Here is a 27,795-nt window from a genome sequence, read left to right as displayed (position 1 = left end):
TTATCCCCATTTTTTAATTGAGTTTCTGATTTAAACAGATCTCCACCCACAAAGAGGACACATAATATCCAGTAGTCATAATGTTTAATTCAAAATTATACTCCCGTTCATTTGGCTCAAGTTGTCCAGTAGCTTTACTCATACATTTCTTGCCGCTGCCTAATTTTGCATAATTCTCTCCACTAAATAAGGTGTTCATCCGTGGTTGCAGGGGCCACACCTGATGTCAAGAAGGCCAGATAACTGCCAGTTCTTCAGCAGGAAACCTGAGGTTTTGTCAGCTCAACTGAGAGACACAATGGCTGGAGTATCCAGGGTCTTCCACCAATTTCCTCCCAGGTGGATCGGCCCAGTTAACAACAATGAAAAGCCACCTCAAAATAACGTAAAAACTGACTCATCGCTTGACAAAGTACTAAATTTGGCCCACTGCAGAAGTCATAGAAGGACATGACAACTGATTTGCTGCTTACTTTTTATTTAAAGGAGCAAAAATATGACAATATACAGCAGAAGATTCTAATCAACATTTGCCGTGGATAAAAATACAGTGTTTTAGGTCTTTACAGCTCAAAATGACTCAGAGTGAGCAGTCTGGTTCTTGTTTCGATTCATCCCACATAACATGAGGAGACAAAGACATCAAAACACAAAACATGGGCGCCACATGTTATTAAGAAAAAGCATTCACGTGTGCTACACAGTACTTCATGACAACAAACCTGTGAAAAGTTGATTTTGGTCTCAAACTGACTCATTTTATTCCAGAGATCTTCATGAAAAAGCAGTATATCTCCCCAATTTTAACTGCATATAGATGGCTACATTCTGGCTTCTTTCATATACGTGCAGGTCAAAAACCTCAACAGCAACAGGTACACTTACATTCACGACTGCTTCTTCAGAAAAGCCATGTAGCAAAAATGAAAAACGATGAGTCACTTTTCATAATGTTTAAGGCTGGTGTTCTAATCCTGGTGCATCATAAAGTAAAGCTAGTCATGAGATGATATTGTCTGCTCTTCAGTTCAGTCAGGTCAAAGGCCAACGTCACGGCACATTATGTCTGTCAGTAGGCGTTTGAACAAGCACACTATGGCAGACGAAACAAGCCCAATAATGCTGCATCTCTGTTGTATTGATCACTGGATCTGAAAATTGCACCAAAAATATGGTGGAGCATATACTCCCAGGCCTGAAATGTATTACAATAAACCTGCTGTTGTCTCTGATGCATCACCTGGCAGGGAAGTTATGCTAACTATTGCAACATTATTCAAATGACAAATGATTGTATTTTTGTGATAGAAATTAAGAAAGAATGTTGGATTATGTTGGACAATGCTGAACTTGAGTTTTAATTTATTAAATCCCAAATTAATCCCAGATCATAAATGTAACCATGTTACATTTATAAAGACCCTTTAATAAATAAATATAAAAAAGAGAAATAAAATAAATAAATATATTTTAATTTATGTACATTCGTGAAAGAAAAGCAGAATACAATTTTATTCAACAAAAATAAGTTGAAAAATTATCATTGGATTTATCACTCCAATATTAACAGTACGCTGTTAATATTGAATAATAATAATAATAATAATAATAATAATATTGAATGATTTTAATTTCAAAGGGCATCAGTGTGAAAACAAAGACATAACTAGAGGCATTTCTATTGTCACTAACAACCGCTTGCTAATCTTTCTGTTGGCTACTGTTCCGACGCGGGCAAGAAGCAGCCCTTGTCTGATCCAAAATGTTCTGCTATGGAAAGGTGTCAGAAGCACATGGCAGTTGGGCTGTGAATCCGTCAACCAGTTACTTCCGAAAGGGTAAAAATAGGCATGTCTGAACTGACAGGACAGACAAATGAGGTTCTGGCAGGAAATAGCACAAGTCCTCTGACTAGTCTTTGACTTTGAGGCACCATACATGTTTGCTCTGACAGGTTCTTCAATATTCAAAGTCAATTCGTCTTTCACCTTTCAGCTCAAATCAAACACAACAGACTCGGCCATTCGTGAACTGCAGTTGAAGGAAAAAGTACACAGTAAGTACAAAGTACACATCAGTAAAACACACACCATGGCCCCTTAAAAATTCATAAAAATGTAGTTTAAACTGAGATGTGTTCTCATACTAGATTATTATAGTAATAGCAACTGTTTGCCCTGAAAAATCTGCCTGTGTATCACACGATGTGCAATTTTCTGAACCCATTTTCATAAATTCTCATGTGGAAATCACCAGTTTTGAGGCGCTGCATCCATTCCAGCTCCTGCTGTGATAAAAATACACTAAAATGACTGCAGTGCCATGTTGTGAGACCCACTACAGTAAATCTCTATCAGCACTTATCACAAGATCTCCAATATTCCGTGGTAATATGCGACGATTGCCCCGCAGTGTTCCGACAGGAAGTGCTCCATATCGCCCTCACGACAAATTAAAAAAAGAAAAAAAGAAAAAAAAGAAATGAAAATCCACCCGGGAGTATTCTGCTATACAACAATGAAGGTGAGAATGGGAGCAAATATCATGTCAAAGGTGATTTAATGTTTGCGCCTCTTTGTATGATCAAGCTATAAAACTTCTTATTTATCACTTGACTTTAATCAGTGAGACGTGTTGTGAAACACAAAACAATTCAAGATATGTCTGTTTTAGATTAGACTGAGGTGAATGTACAACCTTATTTTGGGTAATGATGAATTGATAAATTCAATAAATAAATAAATAATTAAATAAAAGCAATAAAGCAAAATAAACTACATGATTATCATATCGATGACAGCTCACCCGCAAGTAGTTAAACAAAATAGGTACTTTTGGAGGAGAGGAGAGCACCGAGAAGATGAGACTTTGAGACTCCACAATGTGAGGCCACATAAAAACCTGGATAGATACATGCTACATTCCTGCTAAGCAATTTATTCCCACGCTTGTTCTGGCCACGTGATCTAAAGGAAGTCGATCGATTCTGTCGTATTTTTTGAACAGTCAGGAGATTCATGGGCAGATTTCCAAAGATCCTGACATGCAAGTTTGTGATGAAGCCAATATCAGAAACTTTCAAACCACAACATTGTTCTGGACCTCTGAGAGCATTTGTGAAAAATGATGAATATCAACTGTAATACCCGGCGTGTATAGTAAAGATACATGTGGAAAATAAATATGTAAAAAAAATAGACTCGAAATTCCATGACGTCTTAACTAATCATTCTTTGAGTTTTTGTTTTGAAACAAAAAGTAAAAATAAATAAAAATAAATTAAAATTGTGTTTTCACAGAGCAAAGCAAAATACAAAAAAGTCCATTATACAGTTGGTTTGGAAAATAAACACAGAGAACACAAATGTGGCCAATGTGGGCGAATATTTTTTATGCAATGGGATGATGCCAACACAAAAGCACAAGGCACCGCCTGCAGAGGTTCATTCACCATTCCCGTAAATTAGATCATTCAGTTTCAAGAAACAGCAGAATGGCTCCCACACCAAAAAATAATTTCAGCCTTTTACTTTAATCTCCTCGCACTGCAATTTGTTTGCTCTCTTCTAGTAGCATGTTGCTGTCCATGTTTTTATCCAGGAGTTACTTTTTTAGTTTCTTTTGTTTTGCTTCCTTGTTTGTTTTCCTTGCCAAATAAATGTAAAAAAAATCTGTTCAGTTTTCCAGATTTTCCTTCTTTAAGGAATCATGCACAGAACCATACACACTCCACACATCTTGTCAGTGCACAGTGACACACACACACACACACACACACACACACACACACACACACACACTGTCAGCACAGACATTTGCTAAATGTGAAATACAGACGTGATTTCTTTCTGCTAAACTGCAGACGGGTTTGATAAAAAATATTGTTGTTTATTGTTGTTGTAAATTAGCAAATTTTTATCAAATCTTGTCCCAGCACACTAAATCGTGTCTTGCGTGTTCCTGCGCACTCAACATGAACAATCAGTGTTTTAGCACGCTCGAACGTTCATATGATCTGCCTCAGTGTACGGTGTTGAATTTTCTGAAAAAAACAAAAAAGTAAAATGTATTTTTTATTTCAGCTGTATATAATGTTACTTATAAGTCTTGCCTTTAACTTCCCTATCCCCAGTTTCTAAACTCAGTTAGCTAGATACTGAATGCAACATGTAACACATCAAAACTGCACAAACCAATACATGAGTTCTGGTTTTGGGGTTTCAGTACAATATTCTTAATAATTTTAAACGAGTCAGTGTGTTCATCAAAATCGATAAGAGTGTTAATTAGTTTGCCTGGTGTAAAGGGTCACTCAGTGCCACGACATGGAGGCCGCACGGAAGCGAAGCCGGCCGTTCTCCCGCCACTTCCTTTCAAATCCATTCCGATCACATGTCCCCCTTCCTCCGTGTGTCATCGCGTCTCCTCTCCCAGTTGGTGCGCTGATATCAGTTGGCAGCTGAAGTGGAGGCCGTTCAGTGAGCCTCCAGTATTCAGGCCCGTAGTCACTCTTCATATCTCACGGTGCTCGAGTTCCTCTCCTCATTTGTCTCCCCCTATCTCACTTGCCACCCCACCAGCCTCTGTCTCGTTCTCGTCGACTCAACTCCCTCAAGACTTCACTTTTAATTAGAATTCAGCTGTCAACACGTTCCATTACGGCTCTGTTTGCTTCACCTCTGACCTGCCGACCTCTTGTTTATTCTGAACCACAAGCATTTCCTTGTCACGTTTTTCTATAATTGGTTATTGAGAGTATAAATTGCTACATTTTTTTGGCTTAAGTCAGCAAACACTTCTAAATCTATAGCTATTACAAAACCCTACAAGCCTCTTGATTCTACCTCTTCCAGTTTCCACGTTCTATTTTAGTCATTATCCGCCCATTTAGTCAACATTTTCATTTTCAATTCACACACCTCCATTCCATTCTCTCCCTCTGTCTTTTTTCCTGTCAATGTCTCAGGGTGTTCTTGCCAAATTCATCGCTAAGTTGCTGTATAAGCACGGCCAGCTCTCCTGCAGCCTGGGATTTCTCCTCCAGGAGCTCATACCGGAGGCTGGAAATGTCCTGCTTAATCTCCTTCAGCTCGCCTGCAAGATAGTCAGAGAAAAACACAAATGTATTACGACTGACAGAGTGAGGAACACTCGAGTAACAGGGGTGCCACCGAACACTGACGAAGAAGCACAAGGAGGGAAAGAGAACCTTTAATACACTTCATATACAGGCCGCGCTGGCGAGATAATAACACAGATCTGGCTACAGATCATGCATCCACTAAATAAAAAGCATATTTGCAGCACACTTTCTGTAATCTTTCTGGGTCTGAACAGAAACCTTGAAGACGCTATGATTCCACTTCGAGTCTGACGGCATGTCTATGTCTATGAGCTATTTTTATTATGTTGTAAAGGTGGGAAGATAATTCATCAATAGAGATCCAATAACAGCCTCTGTTTCCCAAAAACCTGACGTGTAGAGCCTGAAATTTATATGATGATAAAGTGTATATGAGTAATAAGTATCTGATAAAGTGTCTACTTAAGACTGGACTTTAATATTTTATGGACCACTTTCAAAGCCCTTTATTGGGCTTTTCACAGACAACTCAGTAACGCTCCTTAATCAGCACCAAAATATTTATTTTTTTAAGGATGTTTTCATACATTTAGCTGCTTACAACTACAACTCAGTGTCAGTAAAGCAAGCTGTCGTTCTTCATTCTGCTCATCATTGTGAAGTTCGTAACCTTGGTTCGTACCTCTGACTCCAAAGGCCCATTTATACTCCCTTTACGTACGGAATTGTACCAGTCCGTATCGAACAATGTCATTGATCACATATTTCCATGCCTTCTTTACGTTGGCATTAGTGCTCACCAATATATCCACCAGGGGGAGCAGCCCAGAGTCAAAGGCTTATGACAAAAACAAACTCCAAAACCAACATGGAGATTGTGAAAGAAGTAACCTCCGGCACAAAAGAGGCAGCAGAGGCAGAGTTGTAGGAGGCGGTGGTGGAGAATTTTCGCCATTGTTATGTCTTCGGGTCTCGTAAGAGCTATATATCCAGTACTAACAGCAACACCGCCCCCACAGTTTATGGTGTTACTGCTCTGTTTGGTACGTGTCTGCAAGCCTTGCAGAAACATATCCGTATCCGTACGTAACGTTGAGCATAAATGGCCAATAAATCAACCTCAGTGAATCCCACCGACGTTTGTTCCACCCGGGCGCTCTGACACAATCATCATCATCATCGCACTTATACACGTGCAGTATCACACAAAACCAGCACATCACAAATGCACAATGCAGTACGGAAATAACAGCGATTATACCTTCATTGACTTCGTCGCTCTCTCTGTCGACCTGAGCCTTGAGCACATAGCGCTTAATCAGGCGTTTCATGATTTTCTAAGAGATAAAGAGATTAAATAGACATTATGAGGCACATTATATCTGCATATAAGGGTTTGATTAAGCAGGATGATCAGTGAAGTTTCGCAGCTGCATGTAGGTCACTCCACATATTAGTCAATAGCTGCCACTGACAAATGTTGCACCGCTCCTGCTGACATGTGACGTCATGTGAGCTGAGATTTCTCTTGGGTAAAGGTGAAGGGTAGACGCACACAGAGTCCATCTTTTCCCTCCTGAGTGCTCATTTGCCAAGTGTCTGCTCCACTGTCTCCTCCAAAGGGCTCATTAAAAACCCTTACTCCTGTGGTCTGTTTCAAACTCTAGCGCTCCTTTTATTCCAATTTGTTAAAGGGTTATATGATTTCCTGTCATGTTCTTTCGTCAAAGACGATCCCAAGTATCCCCCGGATTATCTTGGTGCTTCCTCATTTACACATGCTCTTAAATACATCCCAACTCACCTGGTATCTCGTCGGGTGCTTTCTATTCTTTTTGGAGACAAACTCCTCTCCGGGCCGCAGATAAGCTCTGAAGTGCTCGTCCTGTCGCGATGGCAAGATGAAAATGTAAGGACAACAGTCAGACTGATGCATCATCGCCCGCCAACGTGAGTGGCCCATCTTTAACAGGGAGCTGAAAAGAAGCCGTATCCTTGACCCGATCTGAATCCCTATTAACTGACTTCTAAATGCCTTTTAAGTCCATGACCTTGCTTTGCAACCTGCGTGTCACTTTCCCACTTTGGCGTTGAAAAGATTTATAACTGCACACTTGGAGCAGCTAGCACTTACAGTCTGCCGCACAGAATACTGAATACTCTGAGCAAAATAAGCAGGAACTAACATGGCACAAGGATCGGTGCACAAAAAAACCCCAAAAATATCTTTGGTTGAAGAATTAAAATATTCTGCTGAACATTGTAGCACAAAAGACTGAATTGAAAAGAATAAATTCAAGGAAAAACAGCCTTTATTCTTTATAAAATAAGAAACATGGACAGCGGCGGTCAAGCTGCCTCACGGTAAAAAGCAGTGATGGGTAAATGAGGTTTCATGAAACAGTGTCCTGATTTTCAGAGGCCACCAGATGGCACTGTCTGCTATATGATGTTTGGACATGAACGACTAATTCAATGAAACTTCACATCAATTCTAAACCAAGAGCGCCATCTAGCGGCCTCTGAATATTAGGACATCAACCCTGCAGTACTGTTTCATGATACCTCATCTGCCTATCACTTATAAAAATGCCCCTGGTTGTGTGGCTGAACAGGTGACCAGAGGGCACCTCCCACCATCCAAGACAGGAAGCAGTATATGCATGTAACTCTTCACCTTTCTTCTCAAAGGTTTTGTCAGTCTACCCCCCATCCATTTTGTTAGACGGGACTATTTATATAACTAACCAAAGGGGTTCAGTCACCCAATTCTAAATTAAAGTTAACTTATTATTTCAATATTTATACATTTAAATCATGCAAATGGATAATTCTTTTTAATAACACAAGTCATTTACACAAATGATGTAATAAGGAATATTTAATATGTTTTATTTTTGAAACTTTTATGGATGGACACACTGTATATACAATTTCAGAACGCAGACTATATAAATTAAACCAATATTTTACGTTTGGACCTGCCTCTCGTCTTATTACCAGTAATAACACAGTTTACCTGCGCTGGAAAAGATTGATTTTGAGGCGGTAAGAAGACAGTGTGAAGCAGCCAAAAATGCGAATGTGGCACTCATGTGTGAGATAAAGGATAGACGGCTTAGCCAACTGTAACTACCTTGTACTAACAGCGCACAGCATGGCTCTCTCTTATTGATCAGCAGATTGTAGATAGATCTCCTGGCCGTGTACAGGCAACCCTGCCTGCAGAAGGGCTTGCACTCCCCACGCCTGTCTCATTACGCCATATAAACCAGCCATCATTCCAGCAATCCACTAGCCATCCTGCCTAGCTGTGCCATTGACCCTGTCTTGTTTCAACCTCACCTGGAGTGCAAGGACTGAATTAATTGAATTAATCTGGTATCACTGACCCTCTTGTCTGCGACCCAGAATCTACCCTTGCCCATTGATCGTCCGCTAGATTGACTGTTGCGATTTGGACTCAATAAAGACTAAGCCTGTCAATGCATGTGGGTTCTGCCTATCTTTTTTATTGTAGTGTCTTAGCAACCTCAAATCATTTAAGCTGAATGGGTCACAGTACTTTCCCAAAGGAAGTGGTCCAAAAATAGATGAGGTATCATGAAACGGTATTGCAGTGTTGATGAAACAGTCTCCTAGAGAGCGCTCTTGGTGAAGAAATGATGTGCGTGAAGAAATGATATACAGTATATATATAATAGGACAGATCCAAGGGGCTCACTGTATGAAGTCCATGAAATCCTGAGATGTCGGGATAAGAAGAAAGGAGGACATCGCTTGGATTCAAAGAGAACCTTCTGTCTGACTGGGCGTTTTCACGACTCAGCTGTGGTTCAGCATGAGCTTCTGCATCAATCAATCTCTGCTCACACTGAGCGTAACAGTTTAACCATTAAAGCTGCAGAGGCTTGGAGGCTCAAGGAAGCAGCGGGGTGCAACCTGCCTTGTCCTCATTCTAAACCTGACCGGACATTTATGTGGATGTCAGCGAGCCAATGGCCCGAATGATATCCTCGCTGTGCTATCAAGATACGTGATCTGGAACTCAGCAGAAGTCAGAATATAAATTCTTATTTCATCTAAACTTGGTATTATTATTATTATTATGAGGAGGGATACATTTCCAAATAGCGACGTAATCATTTCTACCAGCAGGTCATGAGGAAGCAGCATGACTAACAATGGCTAATGACTCCATTATGACCACATGGAGAAATATTGATGTGACTTGCAACAAGTAACGAGTCACTTACGTTCGTCTGAGAGTTGAGCATCCCCAGTTCTAGCTCGTTGTTGTGGCGATGGCCGTTTGCTTTACAGAGCCGTATCAGACAGGACTTGATCCGGAGGACCATGTAGTAGAAAGACTTTGGACTTGGAACCAGATTGAAGGGGGCAGGCAAAGTACGCCCCTCATCAAAGTATGATAGCCATAGCTTTGCTCGCGCAAACTTCCACTCCACATCAGCGTCTTCCTGCAAGTGGTCAGAAATGTTCTCAGTCATGTTTTTTTTTTAACCTGATAATCTGATATAATGTACTCTACCTCTATCTCCTGGTATGAGCTGTTGATCATAGCAATCAGCATGTTTAGAAGGACGACCACCATGGTGACGTTGTAGACCCCGTACAGCACGTAGCCGATGTTCTCGATGAACTTGTGGTCGTACTTCAGCACAACTGAGATCACTTCCGAAAGCCCAAAAATCGACCAGAAAAGAGTTTTAAAACTTTCCTCCACCCTGCAATTGGAGAGGAGACATTGCTCAAGGTAAAATGCCACGCAAAAATAAACACAGCTAAGTCTTTTTTGCGCAGATTTAATTTCATAAACCTCAAAGAAAAGTAAGCCCAAACTACAAATTGTGTTTTGAACAAAATCCTCTGGCGCCTGGTACGGTCATTATCAGTTAATTACTTCTTCGTTCCTGGCAGTTCAATGAGAAAGAAAGAAGCCCAGATGGTGATTATGGCACAGCTGTTTACACTCCATGTTTTATTTCCAGTTGCGTTATTTTCTGTTCCGCAACCACAGGTGTGCATGTCTATGAGTCACGCACAAAATGCTAGGGACATTATTTTGAATCATTTATTAGGCTTCTTAATAATTTATCGCAGCATTAACTTAAACCACACATACCTCGCTGCACCGTTTTGAAGAACAAGAAATAATCTTTTTTTGTTACCTCCAACGTCATTTCATATTTTCAGCTGGAGACGTTACCTCTCAAGTTTCCAAAATGTCAGGTTCAAATCATTCATTTTAACTTTGGTGGTGGCTGCATTTTTCACACGAAGCTATGCCACAATTTATTTAACTTAATGTGGAGTTATTCAGACTCTCGAAGCTGCCGAAAGGATCCCTGACTGACTCGCACCCAACGTGTCGACAAACACGCCGCAGGCCACAGAAAAGTCCTATGTGGAGAAGAGTTAAAAGGGCTGAGAGATGCAAGCCTTGAGAATATTGACATTCATGTGCATGTCTGTGTCTAAATATTTCATGAATGGTTAGTAAGGGCTTGAGATGGTGTCTCAGCGGGAAGGAAAAAGGTGCCTTGTTGGAGCGTGAGGCGGGGCTAGAGGTGGCGGCAGAACGGGGAGAGGATCTGAAAATTCTCTGAGATGAGGGAACACTCTGAACTGACAACACTCAGAGAGACAGTTTGACTGGCGAGCGCTTGGGGACACATGTGAAAACACTTGAATCCCACAACACCTTTCAAGCTCAAATCACAACTAAGAGCGTGGTCAGATAGTTTGCTGATCATCTAACTTTCATGACTGAGCCTTTAAATAATTTTAAACTTGTCCCGCTCTTTGACGATTACTTTTCCTTTAATACCAAATGGACCAAGGCAGGGGCTGCTTACTAACCAATTGCTGAAGTGCAACAGAGCCAGTTGAGATTCCATCACAGTGTTTGGACATTTCGGTCTCACAACTATCCTCAACATTTTCTTCCATTTGTCAGAGTGACAGTATCAGAGGATTTACTTTGTTGCCATTCAGAAGTGAGAGTACTGAGTGAAACAACTTAAAAGCAACAACAGAACATTTGCCCTTCCAGACGCATGCATACGTGAACGCATTCTCAATTATCATCGGTAGCATTTGAGTGTTTTTCTCCCCCTTTGCTAAGGCTGTTGTCTGGTGTTGACATCAGTCTGTCGCTTTTTCAATAATAACATTTCCCTGTTCAACATTCACGACACATGATCCGAGTCACAGAGTGGTTACAAAGCACAGACGGTGAGCGTTTCACAAACAAATACACATGTATTTTTGAGCCTCCTAGCTTATTAGCGTGTCATATCATCTGTTAACAAACTGGTATGAATATTCAGGGAAGATATAATGTGATGAATATCAAGTGTATGGTCACGTATTGTTCCAGCATATTTTCAACAGTACATTGAAGACATGTTTAACAATCCCAGATGAAATGAAGCGATGGTTGCACTTATATTTGTTCCGAACGACAACAAAAGCAGTTTAATCCTATTAAATGGAGAGAGAAGGAACTTCTTCTGTAAACAAGAACGAGGAAGTGACGTGTTGCCGTAGTTGCTATTTCCGGAACACCGATTTGCAGATACTACAAACAGATTATTTATTATATATAACAGGACAGGATGAATTATCCGTCTATGAAAATAGCTAGCTCCCTCTAAACATACCGTACCAATAGATTTTCCTATTTCACTGTGCAGTCTTGTTAATGCTTGCTTTGTGAACTCTATAAAACTTAATAGTTTTGACAATCCCACAGAGTCATGTTTTAATTGCAGGTTTATTGATTTTGAAATGCGCCAGAACTTAATCCACTTTGTACACAAGTGAGGTGATGCAATGCCCAGTAGTGCATCAAGTGAGTTTCTGTATATTATTTCTCCAGCTGTGGTGTCATAAATGATGGTGTTATGTGAAGCATTTACTGAGGTTGGAGTAAGTAGGACATCACTAAAGGCCTGAGTGTGAAATGAACTGAGTATGGCCTGCCACTTATTGATCCCACTGGCAGGAGGCAGGCCCACAAGGTAGCAGATCCAGATCAGAGCAATCCATCTGACTCGATGGACAGATGGCCGGCCACTAGGTGCTCGGCCCCACCTGGCTCCTGGTTTTAGTCACATTTGAGCAATGTTAGTGATGGGTTGATGAGGTTTCATGAAACAGTGACCTAATTTTCAGGGGAAACTAGATGTCCGCTGGATAATATTTGGATACTGATCATCTCAGCGTACTGTGGCCCACTTGACCTGTTGGTGAACATAGGTCCTAGACTCATTGGGAAATGGCTCTATCACAACAGGGCTTTGATTCAGGGAGGGACTCAATGAACATCCTTATTTTCAGGATTTCTCCAGGTCTTCTGAGGAGGTGTTCACAGTATGTTCAAGAGCAAAGAGGCCCCAGCGAAGACCCAGGCCAGGTTGAAGTGGCTATGTCTCTTGGCTGGTGGAAAATGGATGGCAAGGAAATTTAAGGAGCTATCATAAATGTGTGGTCCAGCAGAGTCGGTCAGGTCCTGAACCAAAACACATTCCGCAAATGGCAGTTGGATTGTGCTCCATAATGATGTACTCGAGTCAGCCGAAGAGGCTGAGGAAAGGGATGCCTGGAACTCTGCCTTTCAAATAGTAGATGGCTTCAAAGTGGCACAGACAGCATGGGTATGCAGACAGAAATAGACAGCGTTATTATCTCTTATTAAGAATGGCAGCTCTCAGGAGGATGCAAACAGCATGGCGACCTCACACACCCACCAGCTGACACTAACAAACACACACGCATGCGTGCACAACTGGCGGTATTACTCATGCACTGGCATAACATACAGTACAGAGAGATCATGCTGGTTTGGAGACGAGTGAGTCACCAGAGGAGCAGTGAGACAAAGTGAAATTCGCCAAAACATGTTTTGTTTGTCTTGATTGTTGCTTCTTCAGCTTCCTGACCTCAAAAGCATCGTTCCTTTATCACTGTTATATAGGTCCTCATTAAAATCCTGCCACTGTTGTGAAAGTACCAGTCTCAACTTTCCCTTCTTCGTCTTTTTCATCTATTTTCATATATACATACGTCATATATATTTTTTCCATGACCTGCCCTCAGTCTGGAGCCAATATCCTATATCAGCTATATGTTAATGTGGATGGGGACTGCAGGTCTACTGCTCTCTCACTCTTGCCCTCAGTCATTAGGAACATATTAGATTCATCTCCTCTCCCTCTATATTCACACAGGCTCGACAGCCCGGAAGGCAAATACAGATGAAACATCTTGAGCTATCAACTTGACTTTGACTTTCTGTCAATCTCTGTGTCAACAGCAGAGATGGGACCTTGTCTTTTTAATGAACGATTGTGCTTCTCCCACTCGTCTCGGCGTCTGAGGGACGAGCACGTTTATGCCATGCTCAGGATAAAACACTCAAAAGATGTTTGTCTGTGTCCTCGGGCGAGATGTGGAAGAATCCTTATTAAGTGGGGAATACAACATCACACCAACTGCTTGCAAGAGTGTGTTAATATGTAACGAAGCACATTGTCTTTTGAATAATCACCTTTGTTGTTTCTGCCACCGTGCGAATCCGTCTCATCTTTAATGCTGTTTTTCATTTTCTATCACACATAAGAAAGACTTCTTAAAGTTAGAAATGAATTCCCACAGTAGAGTAGTAAAGAAATAATTTTTAGAACAAAAGAAAATTATTTCTTTTGTGTCATCCTGGAAAGAAATTCACACATTTTCTGATAATAATACAGCTACTGTTGGTTGGAATGAATAAAAAGATGAGGGTCAGTATGAAAAGAAAGGGCTGCTGACTCATGACAAAATGTCCAGGGGTCCCCAAAATATTCTGCGGACCTGGCAAAACGTTTTGTGTGGTGACGGGGGGATCTGTGCACAATCAAGTGTAAAAGGCAAGATTTATAGGACAATGCTATGATATATAGATTAGAGTCAAAGGAGCAGGAAGCAGAGTCAGACGTTGAAGGTCTGATGATGTTAAGGCTTTCATTGGGAGTCAGAAGGAAGGACAAGCTCGGAGAAGAGTATCGCAGCTCATGGTGAGAAGCTTGGAGACAGTTATGGGACACATGAAGAGGAGACACATCTCATCTTACATAGAACAAAGAACAGAAGAGAAGGAGATGCCAGGTTGAAGGAGAAGAGACAGAGGACCGTTGAGATCAAAATGAGAAGTTATTTTAGGACATATGAGCGAGACATTTGAAGTCATTTTAATCTTAATGAAGATACTTTCTCTTCCTTTCACCCCTGCTCAGATATGCTTGACTGGTAAAGGCAGAACACCCGAATGAGGGGCTAATAAATTCGGTCCATTCTCACCTGACTTTCACTTCCATCACCCTCCCCCGCACCCCACCATTTTATTCTGACACCAGTTTCTCTTCCCTTAGTCTCCTCAAAACTATTCATGTTGCGCTATTCATTTCTCACTTTTATTATCACCTGCCTGTTTCCTCCTTTATTGAGTTCTCCTCAAGTTTATTGCCATTGTCTTTATGCGCTTTGTATATTTAAGCGCTGGGTATATAATTCAGGTTGAATTATGTGTCATTCAGGTAAGAAGTCCTGATAGCAGTAACGGAAGGAGAATAAATATATGCACTATTTTCCAAATGTATTCTCCACAGTCGGCTTGACCTTCTCTCATCTTTTTTCATTCTCTCTCTAGCTGTTTACCCTTCCTTTGTTTTTGCAACCTGGCTGCTCTCCACACCAGAGCCAAATGCACCCTTATCTGCATTTCCCTTGTCTTTTTATTCGCTATTTCCCTTCTCATCTGTACTTCTCCTCATAATAGATTACCCTTCAACTATTTTTTTTCTTAAAATCATCACATTTTTGAAAAACATTTTATGCAACCGCATCATGAGGCCCTCAGATGTCCTCTCCCAGCGTGCCCCTTTCTTTCTGTCCCCAATAGTGTCATGCATGACTGACCACAACAGAGAAAGTCCCTTTTCTCTGGATGAGGGGTCAATCTCCAGTGGCAAAGGAGGAAGCAATTACTTTGCCTTAACCTTGTTTAAACATTGGTCATTACATAATACCAGTGCAAGAAAAGAGAAGACAAAAAACGCTCTGATCATTAGGACACTGTTTCATGAAGCCTTCACACATATGACGGTGGCCATGGTGGATGAAGAATATTTAAGATGTTATTACAGATGATCAAGTTATGTTAAGAAGCAGAAGGCTTCCGTATGGTGGAATCAAGCCTGATGTATAATGAAGGTGGAGATGGATTGTAGCTGAGCAGCTCCTTGAATGATGAGCAGGAGCCAATTCACCGACAGAATAATCCACCTGGAGATCAATACTGAACACTTCAAAACTCTTCAGTGCCATCAGTGGGTCCAACATGAGGTCACCGACACAGTAAAAGGTCTGCTCCAACATGTCACTCTCGACCTTTGAAACAGCCTTTTCAGCGCTCTTTTCATAAGAGGAATCCCCAACCCTCCCTTTACTATGGGAATTATCCATGCTTTTGCAGTGGTACAGAAGTGCATTATCTTACAGTATTCCATATATGACTACCATGTAAAACAGGGAGTTTAATTTATTCTCTCTTTTCTTTCTATCCACCAGTTCAGTTGGTTTCCTCCCACAGCAACTATGTAATGCTTAGCATTGTGTGAAGACTAGTTTGACTATCTGGTGTCAAGGTTAAAAGCAAACCGTTTAAACTGCAGATATGCACAATTGGAGTGTGGAGGGGACGACTGCATCCACCTCACTCCCCAGGGCCCCTCCTTTAGCTCATACGCTGCCTCCATCCGTCAGTGCCGCTGGCCCCTCCTGGGGTATCATTACGACCTCCACCTGGCTCCCTCCTCATCAGACACTATCAAAGATTTCCGCCTGCCCTTTTCCTGGACCACCCCCTCCATCAGACATTCCTTGTCAGACAGCTCAAGTGGCACAGCCCACACAGGAGTTGGACACACACACACACCTCTCTAACGCACAGAGAACATGATCAGGAAGTTGTTTCTTTGGTGAACTATAATTGGATTTTAGCCATGTACGGACTCTGCTCCAGTATTTGCTGAAGTGCAGGCTTTTAAGTGCTGCTAAGAATTCACCATTGCAGTGAGAGCAGCATTGAATCCATACTGACCCCTGGTGGTCACAGCGATAGCAGCCAGAAGCTATTCATATGAAAAAGCAGTTCTCAAACGATGCACAGTCTGAAGGAAAACAACAGTTCAAGGCTGCACAATGCGAAAGTCTTGTGTATTTGCAGCACCTAAATGGAATGGACGCTGATCAATAGAGGAAGAAGAAGCAATGTAAATAAGGATAATGGAATTTGCTAAATCGGCTTGCTGAGCCTCGGGGAGCCATTTCTCTTGTCTCCGGGGGATGTGGTTAGTCTTCTTTTCATTTATCCTTTCAAATGTGACCTCACTTTCTCTGGATATCTATTTCAGCTCTATTAAATTAAGTTTCTGTCTGTCCGCCTGCCTCGCTGTCAGGAAACACGTCGGCCTCAGCTGAATCTTTGGCTTTTTCTGGGCAGCCAAGCAGAACTTCCGCTGCGCGTCATCTAGTCTAAATGCATGACACGGTACCGGTACCGACTCTCCGAGAGGGTCAGTCTCTCAAACCAGCAGATCAATAAAACACCTAATCTACATAGTAGATGGGACTTAATTTAAAAAATGGACGATGCACAATTGAGGAGAGCAATTTGTTACATGGCTTGAAAAATAAATTCCACACTGACAATCATTTATTTTTGGTGGAGTTGCTACTTGCTAATCTCAGTTTACTTGCATTGTTATTGTTGCCTCTTTACCCCCAATACTCTTCATCCAAGTGGTCCTCTCCCTCCATGTCCAAACCATCTGGCCTCCCAAACTTTGTCTCCTGCTCTTGAGCTCTCCGTCAAATTTACTTATTTCTGATCTTGGCCGTTCGACTGACTCCCAGCGGAAACCATACATCACGGCAGGCCAAACAGCTGCATGTCAAAGCTTCCCTTTCCTCCACCTGTTCCACCACCTGCACCATCTTCCTCACCTCCATCTAGTTTCACTTTCATATCCTCTCTTGTCCTCCACCACGTCCTTTTTTTTTAGGACCGTGTGACACCAACTCATGCAATCTGGATGATGTAAAAAAAAAAATCCATCCTTCCCTGCAACCCCCAATTATGAGGACAATTTTCAAAAGCGACATTGGAAGGATAACGAGTGTAATGCCTCCCCGATTTAATTAAGCTTCAAATAATTAAATCAGCTCCATCAGCGGTTGGTAGAAGTTTTGACATCATCTTCAGCTGTGGATTCTTCAGGAAATCCAGCAAAAGCACAAGACGTCACAGCACAGTGCTCCTGAGGAGACAGATGCTGAAGCGGTTTGTCATGCTTGCAAAGCCTGTTAAAACAAATTGAGCTGTCAGTCACACTCCGGATTGATGCCCATGTTCACGTTTCCTCATGTGTTTTTAACCGATATGAAACACCCAAGGGTAAATTATGCAAACGAGCATCGACACCCAGTGAGCGCAATTTATCTTAATGTACACATTGCCTTAAAACCTGGGATTTAGCAGCCGCGCGGCTCCTCGCAAACAAACTCCACGAGCAACTCCATTTCCACCTGATAACGCTTTGATGTGCAGAATTTGCTTGACGCATGAGAAAATCCTTCCTTGACAAGATGAAGGATCATATATGAGAGATAGAGTCCTTCAAGAGTTTCTATTTCATGATGGATTATGATGAACCGCTTCTGTCAGCAGTCCAGAGTGAGCGTAACTTGCCTGCGAAGAGGAGACAATGACAGTGACAGATTCGCACACAGTTAAGCCAACACTGATGCTCCAGGATAAGCAAGATTACACAAGTTGAATGATGAGGACAGTCGATAAGATCCCAACAGCTACAAGGTCTGCTGGTGCTTACACACACGTGTCAGACTCAAGACTCGCGGGCCAAGAACCAGCAGCCAAGTCTTGTCAAGTGGCATGCGACAGCTTGAAATGTGGAGGGCTCAAAATGAATTCCTATTTAGAGCATGCCAGCACATATTGATGACCCATAAACATCACAGTGATTCAGTAGTCAGGCTGCTTTCATTGAAATGAAAGTAAAAATAAAATGTTTTTTTTTACTGTTAGTAGCTTTTAGACTTAATGTTTAGACCCTGTACTTGGATTTTGAGACTGGATTTTAGAAGAAATATGTTTCTTCGTTTGACTAACCTGATTACTTTCTCCTGCCTGCCTGGGGTTTCTAGAAGTCAAAACCAATTTCAGTCTGGTCCCCAGTCACTGAGGACCATCATACTCACGTGGTGAATGCGGGGTTGTACTTGGCTCCCAGGTAGTAGGAGTAGAGGTTGAACATGCCAATCATGAAGGCCACAAACACCATGATGAAGATGACCATGAACTTGAAGATGTCTTTCACGGTGCGTCCCAGCGAGATCTGCAGCGGGCCGAAGCTCTCGTTCGCTGGCAGGATGTAGGCGATGCGAGAGAAACTCAGCACCACAGCGATGGCGTAGAGGCCCTCTGAGATGATCTGAGGATCCGATGGTCGCCACTTGCACCTGGCTGCAGAAGTAAGACAAGTTGTGAGAGCATTTACTTTAGGTGAGTTTGTGTGTAATTGTGTGTTCAAATAAATGCAGACAACTATGCGAAAAAGATTCATTCAATAATAAAGCTGCAAGACATAAGCTGCAATCTGAGTTGATACATATAGTGCAGCAACAATCCTGGGGTGAAGGCTTATGTGTCATGACAGACTCACGCCAGCAGATGCCAGCACTGGTGAAGGTTCCACTCAGCTGCCACTAAAATGGGAGTTTGATTGCTGCCTAAATCAGTGCTGTGCGAGTCGATTCAGTTTCGCTTTACACTTCATCATTGAGCGAATTTGGTGGAGGAGGTAAATCAACCTGCGCAGGATGAGCAGCGACAGATTCAATCATTTCTCTTCCCATTTTACTCAGCAGCTCAAGTGGTTGTTTTATCCTCCGCCATTGACTGTTCAGCACCTGAGACCCAGATATTCCAGATTATATCCACAAGAGAGGCTTGGCGCGTAAACTTTATGTTCACCAAGAATATGTTCTGATAGCTGCGGGACGGTCCCTCTGGAGAACTTAGCTGCAGCATTGCTATGAGAAGGAAAGGGGAAACAGTCCAATTTCATATTTACTAGCTGACAAACTATACCAATAAATGACTACTGCAGCAGTGACTGGGAAAGTAAATGAACCTGTCTATCTTGTTTGAAAGAAAGAAAAAGTCCATTTGAAGTCATATTTATGCTATAAATAACTTGTTTCGAGTGCCAAACATGCTGTGGAAATGGAATGTGTGGCCTCTTCTCCCCCTTTCACGTGTGATATAAGTGCCATGTATAGATTAAAGAGTCACCAAAAAGGCATTGGAACTATGCATAATATGCAGTTTGAAATGATGTTTGATGGGTAGATGAGGTTTCATGACAGTATTGAAGGGATGATCAGGTTTCATGAAGCAGTGTCCTGGTTTCCAGAGGCCACCAGATGGCACTGTAACATGTCTGGACTTGAACAACTAATTAAATGAACCATCACATCATTTCTGAACCAAGAGCGGCATCCAGTGTCCCCTGAGCACAGTTTCATCAACCCTGCAGTGCTGTTTCATGATACCCCATCTATCCATCACTAGAAATGATCATGATCAAAGTTAGTTCTGTTCAATTTGAACGCTACATACATGTAAAACAGTGTTGAACTCAGTGAGAACCGGAAAACAGCAAGGCCCATTGTTTATCTAAACACATTACCAGTATATATTTTGTACTGCTGAGCCTTCTCAGGAGAGTACAACACCCAGTTCATCAACATCTTTAGTTTTACATAACCATTCGCTGTTATGAAGTCGATCGATGGCCGACTCTAACTCTGTAGCGTCACATCCTTCATCCTCTGATAAGCAAGAGTCATCTCTTCCAGAACACCGGGGTTTGAATAAAAATAAGCCCTTTGTTTACATGAACCTGTTCTTCTTCCTCGAAATCCGCTGACAAATCACTGACATCTTAGATGACATTACTTGCCGCTTCCTCCTCTGCTGTCTTTACAGAGTTGGTAGAAATTGATTGGTACTTGTTGAAAATGCAGTATTTCTTCTTTCTAATTGTGTCTTGTCAGTGACCCTTTAGGTTGTATGACAACACATATTTGGTCAAACTAATAGCCAGGCTGACTCTGAGTCCACTCCACCCAGATGAAGTGCAAAAGGTGGTCAACAAGTGAGGGAATATATTGCGGTTCCCTGGAAAACTAGGATCAGAAAGTGCTGGTAACATGCCTTGGAAGCAGAGCAAAAGTGAACTACAAAGGTCAGTTAAAACATTAACTGCACCTTGATTTGTTATTTGTGCAATTGGGGTTCCAAGCGAATGATAATTCATGATATTGCATTATTTTGATGAATGGATATTGACAGTTGAAAATTGTTGTGTGACTGAATGTGAAGCAACATTAGATCTTGGTGTGCGAGATATTCAGGAGTACTCCATTTGGTAAAAGGAATTAGGGGGATTTGAAATATGATTTTATGCACAGTAGCAAAATTCATAAACCGTGAAATACCAAAGAATAAAAGAGTAACATCATGGAATATGATGTTTACAGATGATATAGCGATTTGTTATGAGAATGAAATTGGGAGTGAAGACAGAACACGTGTGTGAATGTGATTTTGTGACAGAAAAGAAGCAGCAAGACTGAAAGGGAAGCTTTGCAGGGCAGCGCTGACAGCTGACGTGTGGGTCAGAGACAGGAGCTCTGACGCAATGACAAGAAGCAGCTGTGAAGGGAACGGAGTAGGAGATGGTCTGGATTTCATTGGGAGTGACTAGGAAAGACAATATTGGGAATATTAGAGGGAAAGATCATGACGAAAAAGTTAGGGAGGCCAGACTGGAGAGGAGATACAGGAAAGAACATGTTGGACCAAGAATGTTTAAAGTGGAGGCGAGGAAGACGAGCAATGGGCGCAATACCTTTCAGAAAAGGGAGGATTTTAAAGGAAGAAATAGAGTAAATACTTGTCTTATTTCTGCTTATCTGCCAGTGTCACAGCACAAGAACTACCCTTATCAGAATTACAACATCTAATCATTGTTCACCTGCCGTGGTGGATGCAACAATAAAGATGTTTATTGTTGTTGTATTATCCTGATTAAACATGAGTGGAGAAGGATATATATCACAAACAGTGTTATCAACAATAGAGCTATCACGGTGAAGAACTCAGGCTTGGCAGCAGATATCTGACTTATACTGAGCAGCAACAGCAGAGTGATAACAAAGTTTGGAATGTTAAAATGTTTCCTGAACTCTTCATGGAAAGTTGCCGTTTTTGACAATGAGAGCAAGTGATGCAGCAAATGACAGAATAAACTCTCACCGTAAGTGAAGTAGGCAATTTCATCGGGAAGTGAGGCGTTGCTGAGGTCTTCATCTGGCACATGGAGATCCACGTATTGTTGTGCTTTGGACGCCTTGAGGAACGCCATGAACCGTGCAGTGAACGACGCCACAAAGATGGAGAGCATCCCAAAATCGAGAACGTTCCACAAATGCATGACATATTCTCTGGGGCCGTCGGTCCAGATCTCTTTGCATTCTGACCAAATCATACCTGGAAGGGGAAGAAAACACAACAGAAATACATTTTCCATCTGTTATCACTGAGTGAAGTCAGAGGCTGTAGTTTGTAAAAACAACAACAACAACAACACATTATGTCTCCTCAGTAAGGAACTATTCTTGGGTCAAGAGTTCAACTGTATTCATTGGAAAATTTGAGGGGTTCATCTCTTCATTTGGCCTGAATGCGCGACACCACACAAAGAGCACTGCAGAGACTGTATGTAGATAAAAAGGCAGCACGTGAGAACAGCATGCCGCCATTAGGAGCAAACAAGTATACAACCATATGTGCACAGGTGATATATGTGCTTCTCGATGGCAACAATAACATCCACAGATGCACAGCAGCTGGGGTTTGACAGAAATCGCTGCTGGCTATCTCTTTGTTTTGGTGTCACTGTCTCCAGTGCCATTTCCTATCTCAGTTCCGTCCTCTCATTTCGCCTCCATCCATCTCCGCCAAATGCCTCCCTCTATCCTGTAAAGCTTTGGTGCTACATCTGACTTTGATGAATTCTCAGCATGGTATCTCAGGTCAACATGTGAACATCACACAGGCTCATTCACAATGCTCAGCATGACCACTGCTCCAGCCAGTCCGCATCCAACCTGGAAGCATCTATCTGATCTGGAGATAAAAAAGAATTCATTGAGTCTCGGGGTAGATTCATATTTAAAATTTCTAGTCTGAATAGCAAATGTTCTTCAACACTTCTCCATAAACTTATCAGGTGAAAACACTAAACTTTCCACGAATCCTTCTCTGTATTTTAGTTTCACTTCCAGAGCTTCAATACTGAGCTTACCAAGAACCCACTTCATGATCAACAGCTCAGTGAAGGAGAACTGAGTGGTCTTGAGCCGGAACACCTGTCTCGGGTGGTCGGTGATGGTTTCATTTGGAAGGTTCTTGACCCCTTCAAAGCGGTCAGAGGCGTTGATGATCAGCAGCCCGAGAAAGATGGTGAAGGACACGGCGTGAGCTACAAACTTCATGAAGGGGCTTCGGAGGATCTGGCCAAGCTGTGAGAGGAAATTTGGAAAAATATCAACAGACAAAAAGAGTTAAGAGTGAGGCACAGATGCGTATCACTGCATGATAGGATTAATGAACGCAGTTTTATTTATAAGATGAAAAAAAAAACTGAAAAAAATTTGAATTTTTATCTCCAAAATTTCAAAATTCCAGGGTGTCCCCTCCCTCTCCACCTAGGTAGCCAGGTTAAAGCCAGTCGCCATATGAAACACATTAAGTTCTCATCTGCACATCTCAATGTCTAAACGATGTAGCCAGCCACGATTTATGAATATATCCCCTCACTACGGAAATAATCTTTCAGGACGAATACTATGTGCCATGCTTGATATTATAATCATGTTCCTAGCCACTGATCACATCAGAGTCCCAGCGTGCCGCAGTCATTTTCAGAAGCCAAACATATGGCGGCGTAACACGTTGTGTGGGTGAAGAATGAAGCAGCTATGCAGTCGAATAAGAACAACCTCACGTTCTGCATGCACACAAATCCAAAAGGCTCACATTTGTCACTTGCGAGGGCCTGCAGTGCTTGTTATTAAATCTCCACAGCATGCCACTCTGCATGCAAACTAGCATGACATAATCTGCGTGTGAGAGAGGCCACGTGGCCAATGCTGAGCATATGCAACCTCTTATAAATCGTCCTCATCCGTCTCTTCTCTTCTCTCCTTGCGGCTTTAGCGATAAGACTGATTCATTTCACCCTGGGTTTGATGGAGACGGTCATCCGAGATTTAGGTCGAGGACCGTGTGAAGGCCCCTCGGGTTCCTTTCTCATCAGAATTACAGTGACAATGGTCGCGTTCTCTGTGAAAATGCTGATGCCTGGAAGCTGGCGCACGCTGGCTTAAATAAAAGGGTGGTTGCTGTGAAATGAAAATCTCAGCCCAGCAGAATGAAACTGCTCCACACTCTATTACTCCTCAACCCTTTTCAATGAGTAGTTCAGACTAACACTTAGGACATGTATCCACCGAGAATAGTAATGTATTTACTGTACATTCAGCAATGGCTTGACATATACAGCAGTGCAAGTATGCAGAGCCCCTAAAGGACATGTAATCTGTATGAATTTCAATTGTTTGATTATGATTTGAGGAAGTAAACATTAGCTCAAAATATGAAACTTGTGTTGGTGACTGGCTTCTCTGTAGCTGCTGCCGAAGGTAATCTGTAGTTGCCCACTATTGTTCTGACATTATAAGGCGACTTATGGGGAGAAACCCAAGGCAGACTGAGGTCATCGTTCATCCAAAATATCTGAATCAGCTGTGGTCACCGGATGCTTCTGGACCAAAGGCCCATCCGACACAGAACTTGTGTGGATACGAACGACATAGTCTCCATGTAGCATTTTCCTTTAAAAATTTATTAGGTCCGGGAGAATACTGATCGTGACTAAAATACAGAAAACGAATGAAATGTGCAAGACTTCTGGTGAGGACCAGTTAGCCTCTCATACGCACCAGATATATACATATTTTTGCTCATGTCACTTTAGGAGCTCTGTAGAAGTATAACACTACACTCCTAACATAACTGCATCGCTTGTTTTTGCAATATTTTAGAAGCAAAATTTGAAGGCTCTTTTCTTCTCTTTGTCGCCCCTGAGGAAATTTGATTTCCACCCACCTCTGCGGTAGTTGAATGGAAGGGTTTCTTCCCTCCAGCGTTCTAATTGAGTAGATTGTTCTCTCGCGCACTCCAGTTTCTTCCCGCAGTCAAAAAACAAGCACTTAATAGTAACTCTAAATTGTCTGTAGGTGCTGACTGTGTGCGTTTCAGTCGATATGTAGCCTTGATGGACTGTCCAGGGTGTCCTCTGCCTTCCATCCCCTGTAGCTGGGACAGACCCCTGTTAACCAAGACTGAGCAGAGGCAAATTAAAATTAAGTTTATAGCTAGATTACTAAATTGATTTAATAATTTTAGACAGTCAAATGAACAACATTGAAGAGCCACTCACTCACACTGATTCATACCACCAGACAATTTCATCGTCCAATAACCTCTGTATGTTTATGGACTGTGGGAGGAAAGCAGAGTGCCACTCCACTGTTCATAATGACCTCATTTAAATGTATGGTACTGCAATAGCTGCAGGTAAGAGAATATTCACCAGGCAGACCATTGTCATGGCAAATTGTTTTTTTTTTTACACCTCATTTTGAGTCAGCTAAAGTTGACATTGAATTTGTCAACTTTCACATTTAGCACTGATCGTAAATCTAAATCCAAGTTGTTATTGAGCGGTGTGCGTTCGCAGAGGCGCGCACAAAAGAATGCTAAAAAACGCAACATCAAACATCTTCATCATCCAGATTTAACGACTCAATTTCCCTGAAAAATTCAAGGACTTCTCCTCAGAGAGTTTCCTTTTATGACTCCTATTTTCCTTCTCCGACTCCATCACTAATCCCTACTCTGTCGACCTGGGAGGGCGGGATACATCTCTGCTCTCCAAAATAAATGTGCCAGCATCCTCATGCCCCGGCCGTTCGTCACTCTTTAATCGATGACGAACATTCGATATCAAGCTCAGCATCTGTTTTTCATCAAAGCCGAACCTCCATTCATTTTTTCCAATTAAAAGAGATTTCACAAAGCAATCATAATTCTTTCTGCACCCAGCAACCAAGGGCTTATTTCCCAATAACAAAAACATCAATATCTCCATCATCTCACCGGGCTGATAAGAAACCCAATATGTGTTGTGCAGTGCTGGAGGATGAACAAGTGAGTGGAGCAGAACCAAAAAGACACGAGGGGAAGCAGGTGGAGGTGGAAGAAGGGCTATTCAACGTCAACAGCCTGGAAGTGTTTACACCTGCATGCGTCATGATCACCGCCGTGATTAATGCTTCAGCAAGCCCATTCAATCACTTACATAAGCCTTTAAGTTACAAAGGCCTATAATGACTACAAGTAATTACAATATCATTACTAGTAGTAAGCTTCATCAGCCTGAAGGGTGTGAATTTTAATGTCATGACGCATACATACAGTCGCACAGCTTTAATGTGCTGTCAAATCTTTGTGTTAAAAGCCCATGTCTTGGCGTGAAAGTACGACGACACTGTCAATAGCCAAACACTGACCGCCGAAAGGATTTCCTCATCTGCCCCACGCATGCTCACATTATGGATTGGTATAGGATCAATTAAGATAATGACCACAAAGCACCATGGTGTTCTGCTGCATTCTGGAGCGTTAACCAAATGTGATGCTTCCAAATCACTGTGTCTATATGCAGAGTGGTTAGACAGATACGAGATCTATAGATGTTCTGGTCATGTTCTCTCTCAGGTGCTCACGCTGACCTACATGCCACGCGGGTCTCAGAGGCCTGCTGACACTTCTGTTCCTCTGAGCTTCCACACAACACATATACATGAGAAGACTCCAGGTGCTCTCACCTTTCTCACTGAAGAAGCACTAAGTTCATCATCATGGTCCAGTGGGTTCAGTGATGTTTCCATGCGAGGCGTTCAACTAACTAAAATGTCCCAGAAATCTGACCTTTAAAACACCTTTCCTTTTTATTCACACATATGTTGTGAAGTAGGTGAAAGTAAAGTGCTGAGTCAGCGTTTAAAAGGTCATCAAAAATTAAGACCCATTTCTACTTGCGACACAACAGAATTATTGGTCTTGGTCTTTTAATTTCCTCTCACCATGTTGCTGACCGATGTTTTCATCATCCACAGTCCATTCATTTTCACGGATATCAGCAGGGCTTCTGATGTTTGACTGAATACTGCCAGCGAACGCGTATTCACATGTACGAGCTACAGGTGGACCAGTCGAGTTCTAATCGGGGTTTGCACTAGGAAGGAGAGGATTTCACATGCTTTACCAGCACAGAAGAAGATGACAGAAGCAGGATCAGTTCCGAGGTTCTGAACAAGGATTACAAGTCTCAGCATCAAGGGAAGAAGCTTTGCTATACAGTGTAGTCAGCAGCAGAAGCAACGATGGGTTTGCCAGTCCAAGAAGGAGCTGAGTCTGATTCACTTTAAGAACTATTTCAAAAACCAAATTATCAGCGATCGTCAAGTCCGTGAATGAAACAAAATTTGCCTTGCTTATTGCTGGTCATTATAGAAATGAGCCAGCTGGGGTGGATCAGCAGCCCGTTTTCCAGGTAAATCGAGGAGGAAGTGCTTGGACTTGGAATGGATGAGTCAAAGCTGGATGAGAATTAAGATAAAAAATCTCAACCTCTCTTTTAATGGGAGCAAAAAGTTGTCAAACCCATATTTACTGTGCGGCTGTCGTCATTTAAAATGTTGCCCTGAGTCTTTCTCATCTGCTTGGAGTGAGAGGAGGGGGACAACCGGGAGAGGTACACACATGCAAACACAACAAAGTTTGCCAAAGTGTTTGGACGACGGGAGGAAACTTGAGTGCAGAAGTTGCCTACTACATACTATACAGTACATTGAAGCAAGATCATCATCAGTCGATTTTCATAAATGACACTATTGGAATGCTTTGAAACTACTAAGTTTTACTAAAAAAATCAACTTTGTTGAGGTCTAATGCTTGGTGTCAGTGTGAGAGTACAGTTCAAAAAAGTTTTATCTAGCTTCACGTTGAAGGAAGAAGAAGCAGTGTCTGTATAAAGGCAATCTGATCTAATATGATGTAATCTAATAAAGACAACCTTACATTGAATCCTGTGGATTTCCTTCATATTCAGCACATTTCTTCACCTGGTGAATCATTTTTCCAAATCTAATTTGTCAAGTTGAGTCAAAATCTGACCTCGAGAATAATGTAACGCAAATGTGACCACAAATATATTACACGTCTTGTTGAGGAAAAAGTCCTGTCACTCCAGATAAACCATTACTTTATAACAAATAAGAGGCTTTAAAGAGTAGTGGAAATAATATCTGTCCAGTTAATAGTGCAGTCGGAGTACTTTTATGGCAGAACATTTTTTATTACATGCCGC

The 27,795-nt window shown here is 41.9% G+C and overlaps 1 protein-coding gene across 1 annotated transcript in view; it reads right to left on the bottom strand.

Annotated features, from left to right (window-relative positions):
* Nucleotides 1-514: 514 nt before the first annotated feature.
* The window catches only part of trpc7b (transient receptor potential cation channel, subfamily C, member 7b), a 43,425-nt gene continuing 16,144 nt past the window's right edge, over nucleotides 515-27,795 (bottom strand). Inside the window, exons 5-12 of the mRNA XM_053879030.1 lie at nucleotides 22,603-22,819; nucleotides 21,552-21,785; nucleotides 18,428-18,692; nucleotides 9,633-9,828; nucleotides 9,340-9,561; nucleotides 6,888-6,968; nucleotides 6,345-6,420; nucleotides 515-5,094 (exon numbers count right to left, since the gene is read on the bottom strand). Of these exons, the coding sequence (XP_053735005.1) occupies nucleotides 4,955-5,094; nucleotides 6,345-6,420; nucleotides 6,888-6,968; nucleotides 9,340-9,561; nucleotides 9,633-9,828; nucleotides 18,428-18,692; nucleotides 21,552-21,785; nucleotides 22,603-22,819 (1,431 nt within the window). The 3' untranslated portion in view covers nucleotides 515-4,954. The remainder of the gene's footprint in view (nucleotides 5,095-6,344; nucleotides 6,421-6,887; nucleotides 6,969-9,339; nucleotides 9,562-9,632; nucleotides 9,829-18,427; nucleotides 18,693-21,551; nucleotides 21,786-22,602; nucleotides 22,820-27,795) is intronic.

The sequence above is a fragment of the Synchiropus splendidus genome, chromosome 11 (assembly GCF_027744825.2).
Source record: "Synchiropus splendidus isolate RoL2022-P1 chromosome 11, RoL_Sspl_1.0, whole genome shotgun sequence".
NCBI classification, from domain to species: Eukaryota; Metazoa; Chordata; class Actinopteri; order Syngnathiformes; family Callionymidae; genus Synchiropus; species Synchiropus splendidus.
This window is presented reverse-complemented; position numbering and strand designations above follow the sequence as displayed.